The sequence below is a fragment of the Heptranchias perlo genome, chromosome 2 (assembly GCF_035084215.1).
Source record: "Heptranchias perlo isolate sHepPer1 chromosome 2, sHepPer1.hap1, whole genome shotgun sequence".
NCBI classification, from domain to species: domain Eukaryota; kingdom Metazoa; phylum Chordata; class Chondrichthyes; order Hexanchiformes; family Hexanchidae; genus Heptranchias; species Heptranchias perlo.
The window spans coordinates 73,662,510-73,675,633 of NC_090326.1; the positions used below are offsets into that span (position 1 = coordinate 73,662,510).

Below are 13,124 nucleotides of genomic sequence, written 5' to 3' on the forward strand. Positions count from 1 at the left end.
TAGACGATCAGCCATGATCATTTTGAATGGCGGAGCAGGCCTGAAGGGCCAAATGGCCTATTCTTGCTCCTATTTTCTATGTTTCTATTTTTTTTAATGTTTCACCACATGCAGATCCCTCCTATTTCCCAGCCTCTACACTACGCGCAGCGTCAGTATCTGAGCTGGTGGATGCGAGCGTCAGATTAAATGACAGTGTGGCTTTGTTATTGGTGTCTTTCTCCTCCTCCACCTCAGATGGTGTCGGCTCCAGTTCTTGGGTATCTACGATGACAAAGGGAGACTGGTTGAGTTGTAAACGGGGAGAGGAGCAATTAAGACGTGCGTTCTGACACCATCTGCAGCATGTGAGTCAAAAAAGATTGTGGGATGAAGGAGATCTGGGAAATGAGAAGGAGGATTAGGTATGCAGAGATCCTCATCATCGATCCCTCCAGTACCGCCAGTGGCCACGGCCTCAGCAACGTCCTGCCCAATGATGCGTAGCATGGTCTCCTCCATGGGGGTGAGGACATGTTGGCGTGCCTGTCCTCCCTCGGGTCTTTCAGTCTGCTGGCTGTTATGCGCCACCTTCTCCTGCAAGACAAAGGGAAGTGTGTCAGTGAGTGTCCGGTTAACAGTGCACTGCGACCCCCGCGCCCCGTATTGGGCCTTATCGAATTTAACCCCCAGTGGGTCTAATCCGGTTTGAGGTCTGTAGGGTTTTCATGGCCTAGCTGGAAGCTTGAAAACTCCAGGAGAACATGTAAATAAAGTTATATTCTGGAGATCTTTAGAGTCTGAGTCCATTCGATAATGCATCAGTTCGGAGAATAATGAATGAAGAACGGTAGAATACCCACCTTGGTATTGTTTTTTTCATTCTTCGGTGATGTTATCCTTCACTTTCTAAATGCCCAGGCAACCAGCCCCACTGTACCCAGGAGTAATTGTGACAGATTTAAAAAATAAATATATTTTAGAGAAAAAGAATTACAAATCTTTGCTTTTCTTTTAGTTGTATTTGCATTGAACGACTTATTAGGTGAAAAACCTAAACAGAGAAAAACAAAGGTGAGCGCAGTGCGAAATTGTCATAAATGGGCTATATCCTGGGACTTTCCTGAATTGATAACTTGACAGGTGGTAGATATAGAATGTATTTGATCGTACCAAGGCAGGTGATCCACTTTATAATGTGGATTTCCTTATTGATGTTAAGAATATTGTAAATTAGAGCTATTTTAATTTATGATTAAAATGAATTTAATGAATTTTTGCTTAGGTCAATGCAGGAGGTATCAATACCGGAGAGCGAAACACATCAGTATTTAGCAATCTCACCTCAGGTGTAGCATAGCCAGAGAGAGTGGAAAATGTTATGACTCGGGTGCTCCTGGTGAAGTGCCTCACATGTTTGGCATTGAAGCGCAGAGATCAGCAGATACAATTTTCTGTCCATTCATTTTAATAGACACAAAAATGCATGGGCCATAAATCAGGTGAGCCCAAATTCATGATAAGCGCTCCTCTTGAGCAATGTTGTACACTGTAAGTATTAGATCATAAAATGTAAGCTGTAGACTAAAGCTCTCTTTATGCCCTAACAATGTGCACCCCTACTGCACCAGTGTGAATTTTTCCACTGCCCACATCAACCTTTCTGATTGGGAATGTCAATTTGTTGCAATTTGCTGCAAACCTGCACTCACTAGGAACTGGTTTGAAATTGCTCCAACTCATTTCATGTAGGAACATTACAGCTGCAGATAGCAATGCAATCTGAGCTGCATTCAAACAAGATTCTTTGAGCCAAAAGGAGAGCATGTTAAGCCACTGCAGACCCAAATATCAAGACTGCCTTTTAAACAGAGTGATATTCATCCCCTTGCCTCTATTTTATCTCCTTATTATTGGTCCTTTTGATCTTCATGCTACATAGCAGGATGTATTCTACCAATGCTGCTCTACATTGGCTGACAGGAGCATAAAACTATTGGTGCTGCATATGTTTAAACACTGATTTTCTCCCGCCTTCCCCATAATGAAATATTCCATTAACATATATTGTCCTGTTAAGCGACTAAGCATCGATAGGAAGGAGTAACCTCCCGATTGATATCCAATCCAAGGTCCCTGCCCCCGATTGATATCCAATCCAAGGTCCCTATTCCCGATTGATATCCAATCCAAGGTCCCTGCCCCCGATTGATATCCAATCCAAGGTCCCTGCTCCCGATTGATATCCAATCCAAGGTCCCTGCTCCTGATTGATATCCAATCCAAGGTCCCTATTCCCGATTGCTATCCAATCCAAGGTCCCTGCTCCTGATTGATATCCAATCCAAGGTCCCTGCTCCTGATTGATATCCAATCCAAGGTCCCTGCTCCCAATTGATATCCAATCCAAGGTCCCTATTCCCGATTGCTATCCAATCCAAGGTCCCTGCTCCTGATTGATATCCAATCCAAGGTCCCTGCTCCTGATTGATATCCAATCCAAGGTCCCTATTCCCGATTGATATCCAATCCAAGGTCCCTGCTCCCGATTGATATCCAATCCAAGGTCCCTGCTCCCGATTGATATCCAATCCAAGGTCCCTGCTCCCGACTGATATCCAATCCAAGGTCCCTGCCCCCGATTGATATCCAATCCAAGGTCCCTATTCCCGATTGCTATCCAATCCAAGGTCGCTGCCCCCGATTGATATCCAATCCAAGGTCCCTGCTCCCGATTGCCATCCAATCCAAGGTCCCTGCTCCCAATTGATATCCAATCCAAGGTCCCTGCTCCCGATTGATATCCAATCCAAGGTCCCTGCTCCCGATTGATATCCAATCCAAGGTCCCTGCTCCCGATTGATATCCAATCCAAGGTCCCTGCTCCCGATTGATATCCAATCCAAGGTCCCTGCTCCCGATTGATATCCAATCCAAGGTCCCTGCTCCCGATTGATATCCAATCCAAGGTCCCTGCTCCCGATTGATATCCAATCCAAGGTCCCTGCTCCTGATTGATATCCAATTCATGGTCCCTGCTCCTGATTGATATCCAATTCATGGTCCCTGCTCCTGATTGATATCCAATCCAAGGTCCCTGCTCCTGATTGATATCCAATCCAAGGTCCCTGCTCCTGATTGATATCCAATTCATGGTCCCTGCTCCTGATTGATATCCAATTCATGGTCCCTGCTCCTGATTGATATCCAATTCATGGTCTCTGCTCCCGACTGATATCCAATCCAAGGTCCATGCTCCTGATTGATATCCAATTCATGGTCTCTGCTCCCGATTGATATCCAATCCAAGGTCTCTGCTCCCGATTGATATCCAATTCATGGTCTCTGCTCCCGATTGATATCCAATTCAAGGTCCCTGCTCCTGATTGCTAGCCAATGACTCCTGCTCAAAAATACACTGTGTGGAAGTTGGATATGAATAAGATGGATCTTGTTCAGTTGCCTCTTAGAGATGTAGCCTGCTCAATATCCAGGTTAAATATAAAGAATGGAAATTTAACAAGATTGCAGAGGACCACTAACAACTAGGAACTGTAAGAACAAAAAGAGAAAAAACTGCAGATGCTGGAAATCTGAAACAAAAACACAAAATGCTGGAAACACAGCTGGTCAGTCAGCTGCCATGGAGAGAGCAGATGAGTTAATGTTTCAAGCGTAGACCCTTTGTCAGAGCCATGGAGCTGTACTCCAGCATGAGTTAGTACCTTCAGGAGAGGAAAGGAGAAGAGGGGAAAGGACAGCTGCTGGAAAATGAAACTTGTTCTAAAAAGGAAACAACTGTTCTACTATTTATAAAAAGTTCACTCAAGTTATGTATCTAAGCTCCATATCCACATAAAATTTTTCTAAATGTTAACAATAACATCTAAGTGCGTTACTCAAAATATGTAGTTAATGGAAACAAGGTTGTTGATTTTTTTTTAAACTCTGAGTATCATCTACTCCAATCTGTGCAAGTTTTATGATGAAGTGTATTGAATGTTGCAGGAAAAAAATAACTCCAGAGGACTCTTTAAAATAAATATACTTTATTCTTTTGCCAGGAAACTTGATGGAAAAGGTAACCAGTATATGAACATAGAAAGCATTGTTAAACAATCTCAATGTACAAACAGAGCCAGTAAAAGTACAGAGCAGTCCTAATGCTAGAAAACAACATCCCACTAGTGCTTCAGACACTACAAGAATGATTCAATAAACTCAAATTACTGTACTCAAGAACGAATCTACAATAGATAGACGCTTATGCAGAGAGATATAATGTGTCAGCCACCAGATGAAATTGACTTACTGGCTCATGTACAAGCATATAAAACAACAAAATAACACTGAAAAGTGTCGTGCCTTGGAGGCTATCTTTACTGCAATCAACATGCAGCACTTTACCTCTTGATATGTTGCTGAACATGAAATGAATTTGCACAGCGGAAATAATAAAAAAACATTTTCACTAGCTTTGTATGCTAGTACAAAATCAAAAGGCAACAGGCAAACCCTACTGCAAAAAATATTATGTTCTGACTAACTGTATGCAGAGAATTGCTTTTTTAAAAAAAATCTGTAATTTAAGTGCTTGTGAACTGTAAACACTCATACAAACAACATGGTAGTGTAGGCTATCTGTGTGCCAGTGGGAAACAATTACTGCCAGCACAAAGTGCTAGCATTTAAAAAAAATTAAAATATCAAACTTTTTTTTCATTGCAAAAAGAGATGGAAATATGTTCTTGTTTATTTGACATAATTGAATGCTGGTGCACTGAGGATAAAATTCCAACTTTTTGAATAAGAAATGCAGGAAAATACAACAGTAACATTAAGAATAATAATGAATGTCCCATATTGTCTAAACCAGAGCATCCTACAACCATAACTCACCTGACTTATGTACTTAGGCTTTGTTCCATAACTTGATGTATGTATTTAAACATGATATGCAAGGCAATGAGAAAGCACCAGAAACTCCAGCATAGAAATTTAGAATACATCGAGGAGTAACTCCACAAAATAAAGTAATAATCAGAGTTCCACATCATTTTCCACAGCTTCTTCCCAGCATGCAATAGTGGACACACAGGTGGACTTTACCAGGCATCAGTCCTTGAACTGACTGCATACAATCCAAGAGGGCCGAATCTGACCAACACAGTTTGTGACTCAGTATTCCAATGCTCAAAAATCCATTCTGGTCAAGAGTGTCAGTGGTTTTAATGTTGAATATACACTTATCAACCTGGTCCTTCAGGCCTTGATGTTTCAGCACAAAAAAGAAAAAAAAGAGGAAAATATCACATTTGGGAATGGTTGTGGTCACTGCAGCGCCATTTTACTGTGTGTTTGGTACCTGACTGTTTGGTCCATTGGCTGCAGAGCTGGGAGACAGACTGGGGCTGGGACTTGCTTCTAGTGCTTGACTGCTGCTCCCATTACTTTCTGTGCTTGAGTTTGCTGTAGGTGCAAGGGGATCATGCCCTTCTGAGTTTTCCAGCATTTCTTGAATAAGGGGTGGCATTGATCCAGGGATCTCCAACTTAAGTGTGATGACACGTTCTGCACCTGAATGTAGAGAGAGATTGCCTCCTAGTTATGGCCAAGTTTTTTTTGTTACTTTCTCTTTATACTCTATAGACACAACTTTACTCATTAATGATTTAGAACAAATATACTTTATCAGACCGCCTTTTGAAAAATCTCCATTTAGCTGCTCCAGTCAAAATAGTTCCAGTATCTCAAGTTTCTCATCCCTGGCATCACCCTGAACATTCTCAATAGCTTTAACATTATTTCTATAATGGTGTGCTCAAAATTGCACATAGTAAATACAACTGCAGCCTGAGCAGTGTTGTGCAAAATTCATCATGAAAAAATCTGTTCGTAGTTCTGCAAAATAGTACTGGCCTCAGACTACTTCATGGAAATCACAGGATCTTTCACAGCAGATGAGGCTGAAGACATAGCACCCAAAGCCCTTTAGGAATTTCCAAGAGGAAGCACCTTCAATCTTTCTCTTGTAAGAAATACGTTGATGTTGGAGGAGGTTGTGTGGGACCAGGAAGACCGGAGCAATTTTCAATAGCCATACAAGCAAATTTGGAAAGTGGCTTGGCTGGTGCATCTTTATGGGAGTCTTTCTGAGAATGTTTCCTGTCAACACTCAGTTTACTACAATCTGAGTGAATTCCTATCTAACTAAGACACATTCGCAATGCAGTGAGTAAGTCAGTAACGGTGAGCCCTTATGCTGAGTGTGGAGTAGACTTGATACTTCAAAAAGTTGTATGACATTTGAACATAAGATTAATAGATGTGTGAGTCAGTCATTGGGAAGGGTTCATGACATTTAATGTAGGTTTTAAAAGCAGGTGCTGGCATTGGCTTCAAAATGACCAGAGCAAGCTGCAGTAGGCCAGAACCCAAAATAGTATCAGTATCAGTAAACCTCATAACTCTAAAAGCAACTGTTTTTAACAAGAATTGCTAAAGAGAAATTATGAACTTTTATGGTGTTGAATTCAGTAGACAGACCTACTGCCAACAACAGTAGAGAAAGAACTAAGGGCACTGTTCAGATACTGTTCTGAATGAGGCTGTACATACTGCAGGTTGGAGGAAGATCTGTTAAGGCAGTAGATAGGAATTTGGTATGAGTACTTTAAGTGTTCATAAAATAACATCATCAATGGTCATTTCTACCGTATAATGTCTTAACTGACGTCTAAGAATTTTCACTGCTGGGGCACTGTTGTCATCCTAAGTCGGTAGAACATAGGAACAGGAGTACATTATTCAGCTCATGGAGCCTGCACGGCCATCTTTGATAATCCATCTTTTTAATCTCAATTCCCTGCCTTTTCTCTAAATCCTCAACGCCCGTATTTCCCAAGTATTTGTCTTCCTTTTATGTGCCTCAATTCATTTTTGCTCTGTGGCTTTCTGGGGCAGCTTATTCCACGTTCGCACAATTCGAGACTATTTTCCTGGATTCGCTTTTAACCGGCTTAGCTTGAAATCTAAGGTTATATCCCCTTGCTCTGAATTCCTCCCTATCAATTCCCTTCATAATTTTAAACACCTCAGTCAGATCACCCCTTAGCCTTCCTACCTCCAGAGAATATAATCCAAATTTACCCAGTGTCTCATTGTACCTCAGTCCTTTCACCCCAAGTATCATCCTGGTGAACCATCACTGGATACTCTCCAAGGCCAGTATATTCTTCCTGAGGTGGGGTGACCAAAACTGAATGCACATTCCAAATCTAACTCTGTTACTTCAAATAACTACACCCAATAATATAAAAAGATTAGTTTCATAAAAGTACACAATTACTTGAAAGAAATTAACTAGCAGCAAAAAAAATATTAAAAATACAAATCATATTAAGAATCTTGTCGTTGTACCTTTTGCACTGATGCTACGCAAATCTGTGATTTTCATTAATATCTTTGGGAACATATGGGGCTTATTGGGTCTTCTTTTCCGTATGTAAATCTTTAAAGCTTCCAGTAGTGGTTCCTGCAATTTGTCCACTTTTCCAGCATCTTCCAGATCTTGGCGGTCTGCAAAGCAATTATTTCAACAGAACACATTAGGCAATCTGTAGACTTGAAGACCAAATCACCCTGTGATTAATTTTACATTACTACTTTTCAAGGGGATCTCCTTTCAACACATCTTGCTTCAGATGGGGGAGGGGTTCAGCCAACTGATGATTCGTCAGCAGATTTCAATTCCAATGCCAATTCGTTGGTAACGAAAGGATGAGTGTTTGCAATGAGATGAGATAGCTCTCCCCCCGCTCCACGCCACCTCAAGAAAGAGACAGACGTTCACCTCTTAAGACATGGAGATGTACATCTACACCTCCATCTACATCTACAATGTGCTCCACTTAATTGGAAAGATCAGAACTGTCTAAGCTCATCACACATCTAGCACCTGGCAGATCAGTGGTGAAGTGGGCTTCATTTGGGTTTGAAAACCCTAAAAGCTTTTACCTGCCCAGTTGGAAAAGTTGCTCTTTTTCTTACCAAAGTGTCTCAAATTTTAAGTAACACCCAGGCTGCTGAATCTGTCCATTAGGAGTTGAATGAAAACAGGTCTATGATGACTTACCCTCCCTCCCTCACTTCCAGGCAATGCCTGAGCTTCTACAGACACCGCAGTTAAGATCAGGACTTGGCATGTGGAGAGCCCGCTTTAGTACAGTGCACTGCCCCAGCAAAGAACTTCTATTGGAAATCTTACCAGGCAGCTGCACACTGTCACACCCTCCCCCCCTTCAATATGTCCCTTGTGCGGGTTTATTTTCTTTTTATTGCCCATTATATTACTTGAGGTATTACAACCTCTAAATTATAGGAAGTTTTAAACCCTGGGAGGCTTATCACTGGGCCAGACACAGTCAAAAGAATTTTATGTGTTGTTTCTTTTTCTTCCCAGGATTCTGACCCTTTTTTTTAAAACAAAAAAGAACTTGAACATTTTTTCTTCTTTTCTATTTATTATCTGACACTTCTAGCATTCAAGCTTTAGAAGTTGTGAGGTAATGAGAAGAACAAATATCAAGGCCAAGGCTGTCAGCTTGGCATAAATTAATCCTCTCCAGCAATGTATATGCTTGCCAGTTGACAATCTGATCACATAGCTCAAGCTGTGAGCCAGGGGACCTTGGATTCAAACTGTAAGTATTTTTTATGTTTGGAACTAAAATCACAAGAAGAAAACAAGGTTTCCTTGTTAACTGCAACTTGGGTGGGAGTTAAGCACACATATGCTGACCTGTACCCCGAGAATCCTTGGGGCCTGTCGCAGTTGCTCACTAGATCTAAATTTAGATGAGTTATACATTTTCTTATCTACTTTTTCTATATAGATTTAAAAAGATTGGAAGTAAAATTTCATGCGGCTTCCGCATGTCTCCTGCTGTAACTCCAGAGAATCATAGAATCATAGGAAGGGAGATGAGGTCCTGCATCAAGAATTTAGGGAGCAGATTAAAGAGCAGGACCTCAAAGGTTGTAATCTCTGCATTACTCCCAGTGCCACGGGCTAGTGAGTATAGAAATAGGAGGATAGAACAGATGAATGTGTGGCTAAAGAGTTGGTGCAGGAGGGAGGGTTTCAGTTTCCTGGATCACTGGGCCTGCTTCTGGGGAAGGTGGGACTTGTACAAGTCGGACGGGTTGCACCTGAACCAGAGCGGGACAAATATCCTTGCGGGGAGGTTTGCTAGCACTGTTGGGGGGGGGTTTAAACTAACTTGGCAGGGGGATGGGATACAGAGTGGAGCTACAATAGGGGGTGATGTGCAGCCAAATATAGAGAAAAAAACAAGTCAGCTTGGAAGACAGGGCAAATATGTGAGGGCAAGGCTGGATGGCATCTATTTTAATGCAAGGAGTCTTGCGAATAAGGTGGATGAACTGAAGGTGTTGATAAACACATGGGAGTATGATATTGTTGCTGTCACAGAGACATGGTTGAGGGAGGGGCAAGACTGGCAGCTCAATATTCCGGGGTACAGAATCTTCAGGCGAGAAAGAGGGGGAGGTATAAGAGGAGGGGGGGTCGTAATATTAATTAAAGAATCAATTACTGCCATAAGGAGGGATGATATATTAGAAGGTTCCTCTAATGAGGCCATATGGGTGGAGCTTAAAAACAAAAAGGGGGCAAGCACTTTGATGGGAGTGTACTATAGGCCCCCAAACAGTCAGGGGGAGATAGAGGAACAGATATGTAGGCAAATCTCAGAAAATTGTGCAAATAATAATAGGGTAATAATAGTGGGGGATTTCAACTTCCCCAATATTAACTGGGATACTCAGAGTGTAAAAGGCTTAGAGGGTACAAAATTCTTAATGTGCATCCAGGAGAGCTTTTTGAGCCAGCATGTAGAAAGTCCTACAAGAGAGGGGGCGGTACTGGACCTAATTCTAGGGAATGTGGCCGGCCAAGTGGAAGAAGTGCTAGTAGGTGAGCACTTTGGTGACAGTGACCATAATTCGGTGAGATTTAAGGTGGTCATGGAAAAGGACAGGGAGGGGCCGGAAATAAAGGTTCTAAATTGGGGGAAGGCCGATTTTAATAGGATAAGGCAGGATCTGGCCAAAATGGACTGGGATCAGCTGCTTGTAGGAAAATCCACATCGGAGCAATGGGAGTCTTTCAGAAGGGAGATTGAGACCATACAATGGCAACATGTTCCCATAAAGGTCAAGGGTGGTTCCAAGAACTCCAGGGAACCTTGGATGTCAGGGGATATACGAGAATGGATTAGGAAAAAAAGGAGGGCTTTTGGCAGATACAAAAGGCTAAAGACGGAGGAAGCCCTAGAGGAGTACAAAAAGTGCAGGGGGATACTTAAAAAAGAAATTAGGAGATCAAGGAGGGGCCATGAAATAACACTGGCGAGCAAAATAAAGGAAAATCCGAAGATGTTTTATAAGTATATTAAGGGTAAGAGGATGACTAGGGAAGAAATAGGGCCCATTAGGGACAAAAATGGCAATCTGTGTGTGGAGCCGGCAGATGTAGGAGGGGTTCTAAGTGAATTTTTTGCATCTGTTTTCACTATGGAGAAGGACGATGTAGACATAGAAATACGGCAGGGGGACTGTGATATACTCAAACATATTAACATCGAGCAGGAGGAGGTATTGGCGGTTTTAGCAGGCCTAAAAATGGATAAATCCCCAGGCCCGGACGAAATGTATCCCAGGCTACTGTGTGAGGCAAAGGAGGAGATTGCGGGGGCTCTAACACATATATTCAGAACCTCTCTGGCCACAGGGGATGTGCCAGAGGACTGGAGAACCGCTAATGTAGTACCATTATTCAAGAAGGGGAGTAGGGAAAAACCGGGGAACTACAGGCCAGTGAGCCTAACATCAGTGGTAGGAAAATTATTGGAAAAAATTCTGAAGGACAAAATTAGTCTCCACTTGGAGAAGCAAGGATTAATCAGGGATAATCAACATGGCTTTGTCAAGGGAAGATCATGTCTGACTAATTTGATTGAATTTTTTGAGGGGGTGACTCGGCGTGTGGATGAGGGTAACGCAGTGGATGTGGTATACATGGATTTCAGTAAGGCCTTCGATAAAGTCCCCCACATGAGACTGGTCAAGAAGGTACGAGCCCATGGAATCCAGGGTGCCTTGGCACTTTGGATACAAAACTGGCTTAGTGGCAGTTTTGTATCCACTTGTGAATTTAAAATAAAACAAAATTGCTGGACTATAACTTGGTGTTGTAAAATTGTTTACAATTAGTGGCAGAAGGCAGAGGGTGATGGTCGAAGGTTGTTTTTGTGACTGGAAGCCTGTGGCCAGTGGGGTACCACAGGGATCGGTGCTGGGTCCCTTGCTGTTTGTGGTCTACATTAATGACTTGGATATGAATGTAAAAGGTATGATCAGTAAGTTCGCTGATGATACAAAAATTGGTAGGGTGGTAAATAGCGAGGAGGATAGCCTCAGTCTGCAGGACGATATAGATGGGTTGGTCAGATGGGCGGAACAGTGGCAAATGGAATTTAACCCGGAAAAGTGCGAGGTGATGCACTTTGGAGGGACTAACAAGGCAAGGGAATACACAATGAATGGGAGGACCCTAGGCAAGACAGAGGGTCAGAGGGATCTTGGTGTGCAAGTTCACAGATCCCTGAAGGCGGCGGAACAGGTCGATAAGGTGGTAAAGAAGGCATATGGGATACTTGCCTTTATTAGCCGAGGCATAGAATATAAGAGCGAGGAGGTTATGATGGAGCTGTATAAAACACTGGTTAGGCCACAGCTGGAGTACTGTGTGCAGTTCTGGTCGCCACACTACAGGAAGGATGTGATCGCTTTGGAGAGGGTGCAGAGGAGATTCACCAGGATGTTACCAGGGCTGGAGCGCTTCAGCTATGAAGAGAGACTGGGAAGATTGGGTTTGTTTTCCTTGGAGCAGAGGAGGCTGAGGGGGGACATGATTGAGGTGTACAAAATTATGAGGGGCACAGATAGGATGGATACTAAGGAGCTTTTTCCCTTCGTTGAGGGTTCTATAACAAGGGGACATAGATTCAAGGTAAAAGGCGGGAGGTTTAGAGGGGATTTGAGAAAGAACTTTTTCACCCAGAGGGTGGTTGGAGTCTGGAACTCACTGCCTGAAAGGGTTGTGGAGGCAGGAACCCTCACAACATTCAAGAAGCATTTGGATGAGCACTTGAAATGCCATAGCATACAAGGCTACGGACCAAATGCTGGAATATGGGATTAGAGTAGACAGGGCTTGATGGCCAGCGCGGACACGATGGGCCGAAGGGCCTCTATCCGTGCTGTATAACTCTATGACTCTATAACCAGAGAAAAGGTACAGCACAGAAGGGGGCCATTCGGCCCACCGTGTCCGTGCCGGCTCGAAGAACAACCAGGTGCCCATTCTAATCCCACCTTCCAGCACCCAGTCCGTAGCCCTGCAGCTAACAGCACTTTAGGTGCAGGTCCAGGTACTTTTTTGAAGAGTTGAGGGTCCCTGCCTCTACCACCAATTCGGGCAGCAAATTCTATACACCCACCACCCTCTGGGTAAAAAATGTTTTTCCTCATGTCCCCTCTAATCCTTCCGCCAATCAGCTTAAATCTATGTCCTCTAGTTCTTGAACTCTCCGCTAGGGGAAACAGATACTTCCTGTCTATTCTATCTGTGCCCCTCATAATTTTGTACACCTCAATCAAGTCTCCCCTCAGCCTCCTCTGCTCCAAGGAAAACAACCCCAGCCTATCCAATCTCTCCTCGTAGCTGCAATTTTCAAGCCCTGGCAACATGCTTGTAAATCTTCTCTGCACTCTCTCCAAAGCAATTATGTCCTTTCTGTAATGTGGTGACCAGAACTGCACACAATACTCCAGCTGTGACCTTACCAGCGTTTTATACAGTTCCATCATTATATCCCTGCTTTTGTATTCTATACCTCGGCTAACAATGGCGAGCATTCCGTATGCCTTCTTCACAACCTTATCTACCTGTACTGCCACCTTCAGGAACCTGTGCACATGCACTCCAAGGTCTTTCACTTCCTCTACCCCTCTCAATATATTCCCGTTTACTGTGTATTCCCTTTTACTGTTTGCCCTCC

General features: G+C 43.0%; 1 protein-coding gene across 3 annotated transcripts in view; it reads right to left on the minus strand.

Moving 5' to 3' along the window:
• Positions 1–4,011: 4,011 nt before the first annotated feature.
• The window catches only part of LOC137340467 (retinoic acid receptor beta-like), a 193,454-nt gene continuing 184,341 nt past the window's right edge, over positions 4,012–13,124 (minus strand). For 2 of the 3 annotated variants that reach the window (XM_068002936.1, XM_068002919.1), the window contains 2 exons: positions 7,399–7,557; positions 4,012–5,556 (listed from right to left, as the gene is read on the minus strand). In XM_068002936.1, the coding sequence (XP_067859037.1) occupies positions 5,327–5,556; positions 7,399–7,557 (389 nt within the window). In that variant the 3' untranslated portion in view covers positions 4,012–5,326. The remainder of the gene's footprint in view (positions 5,557–7,398; positions 7,558–13,124) is intronic. The other variant, XM_068002928.1, reaches the window with a different exon arrangement.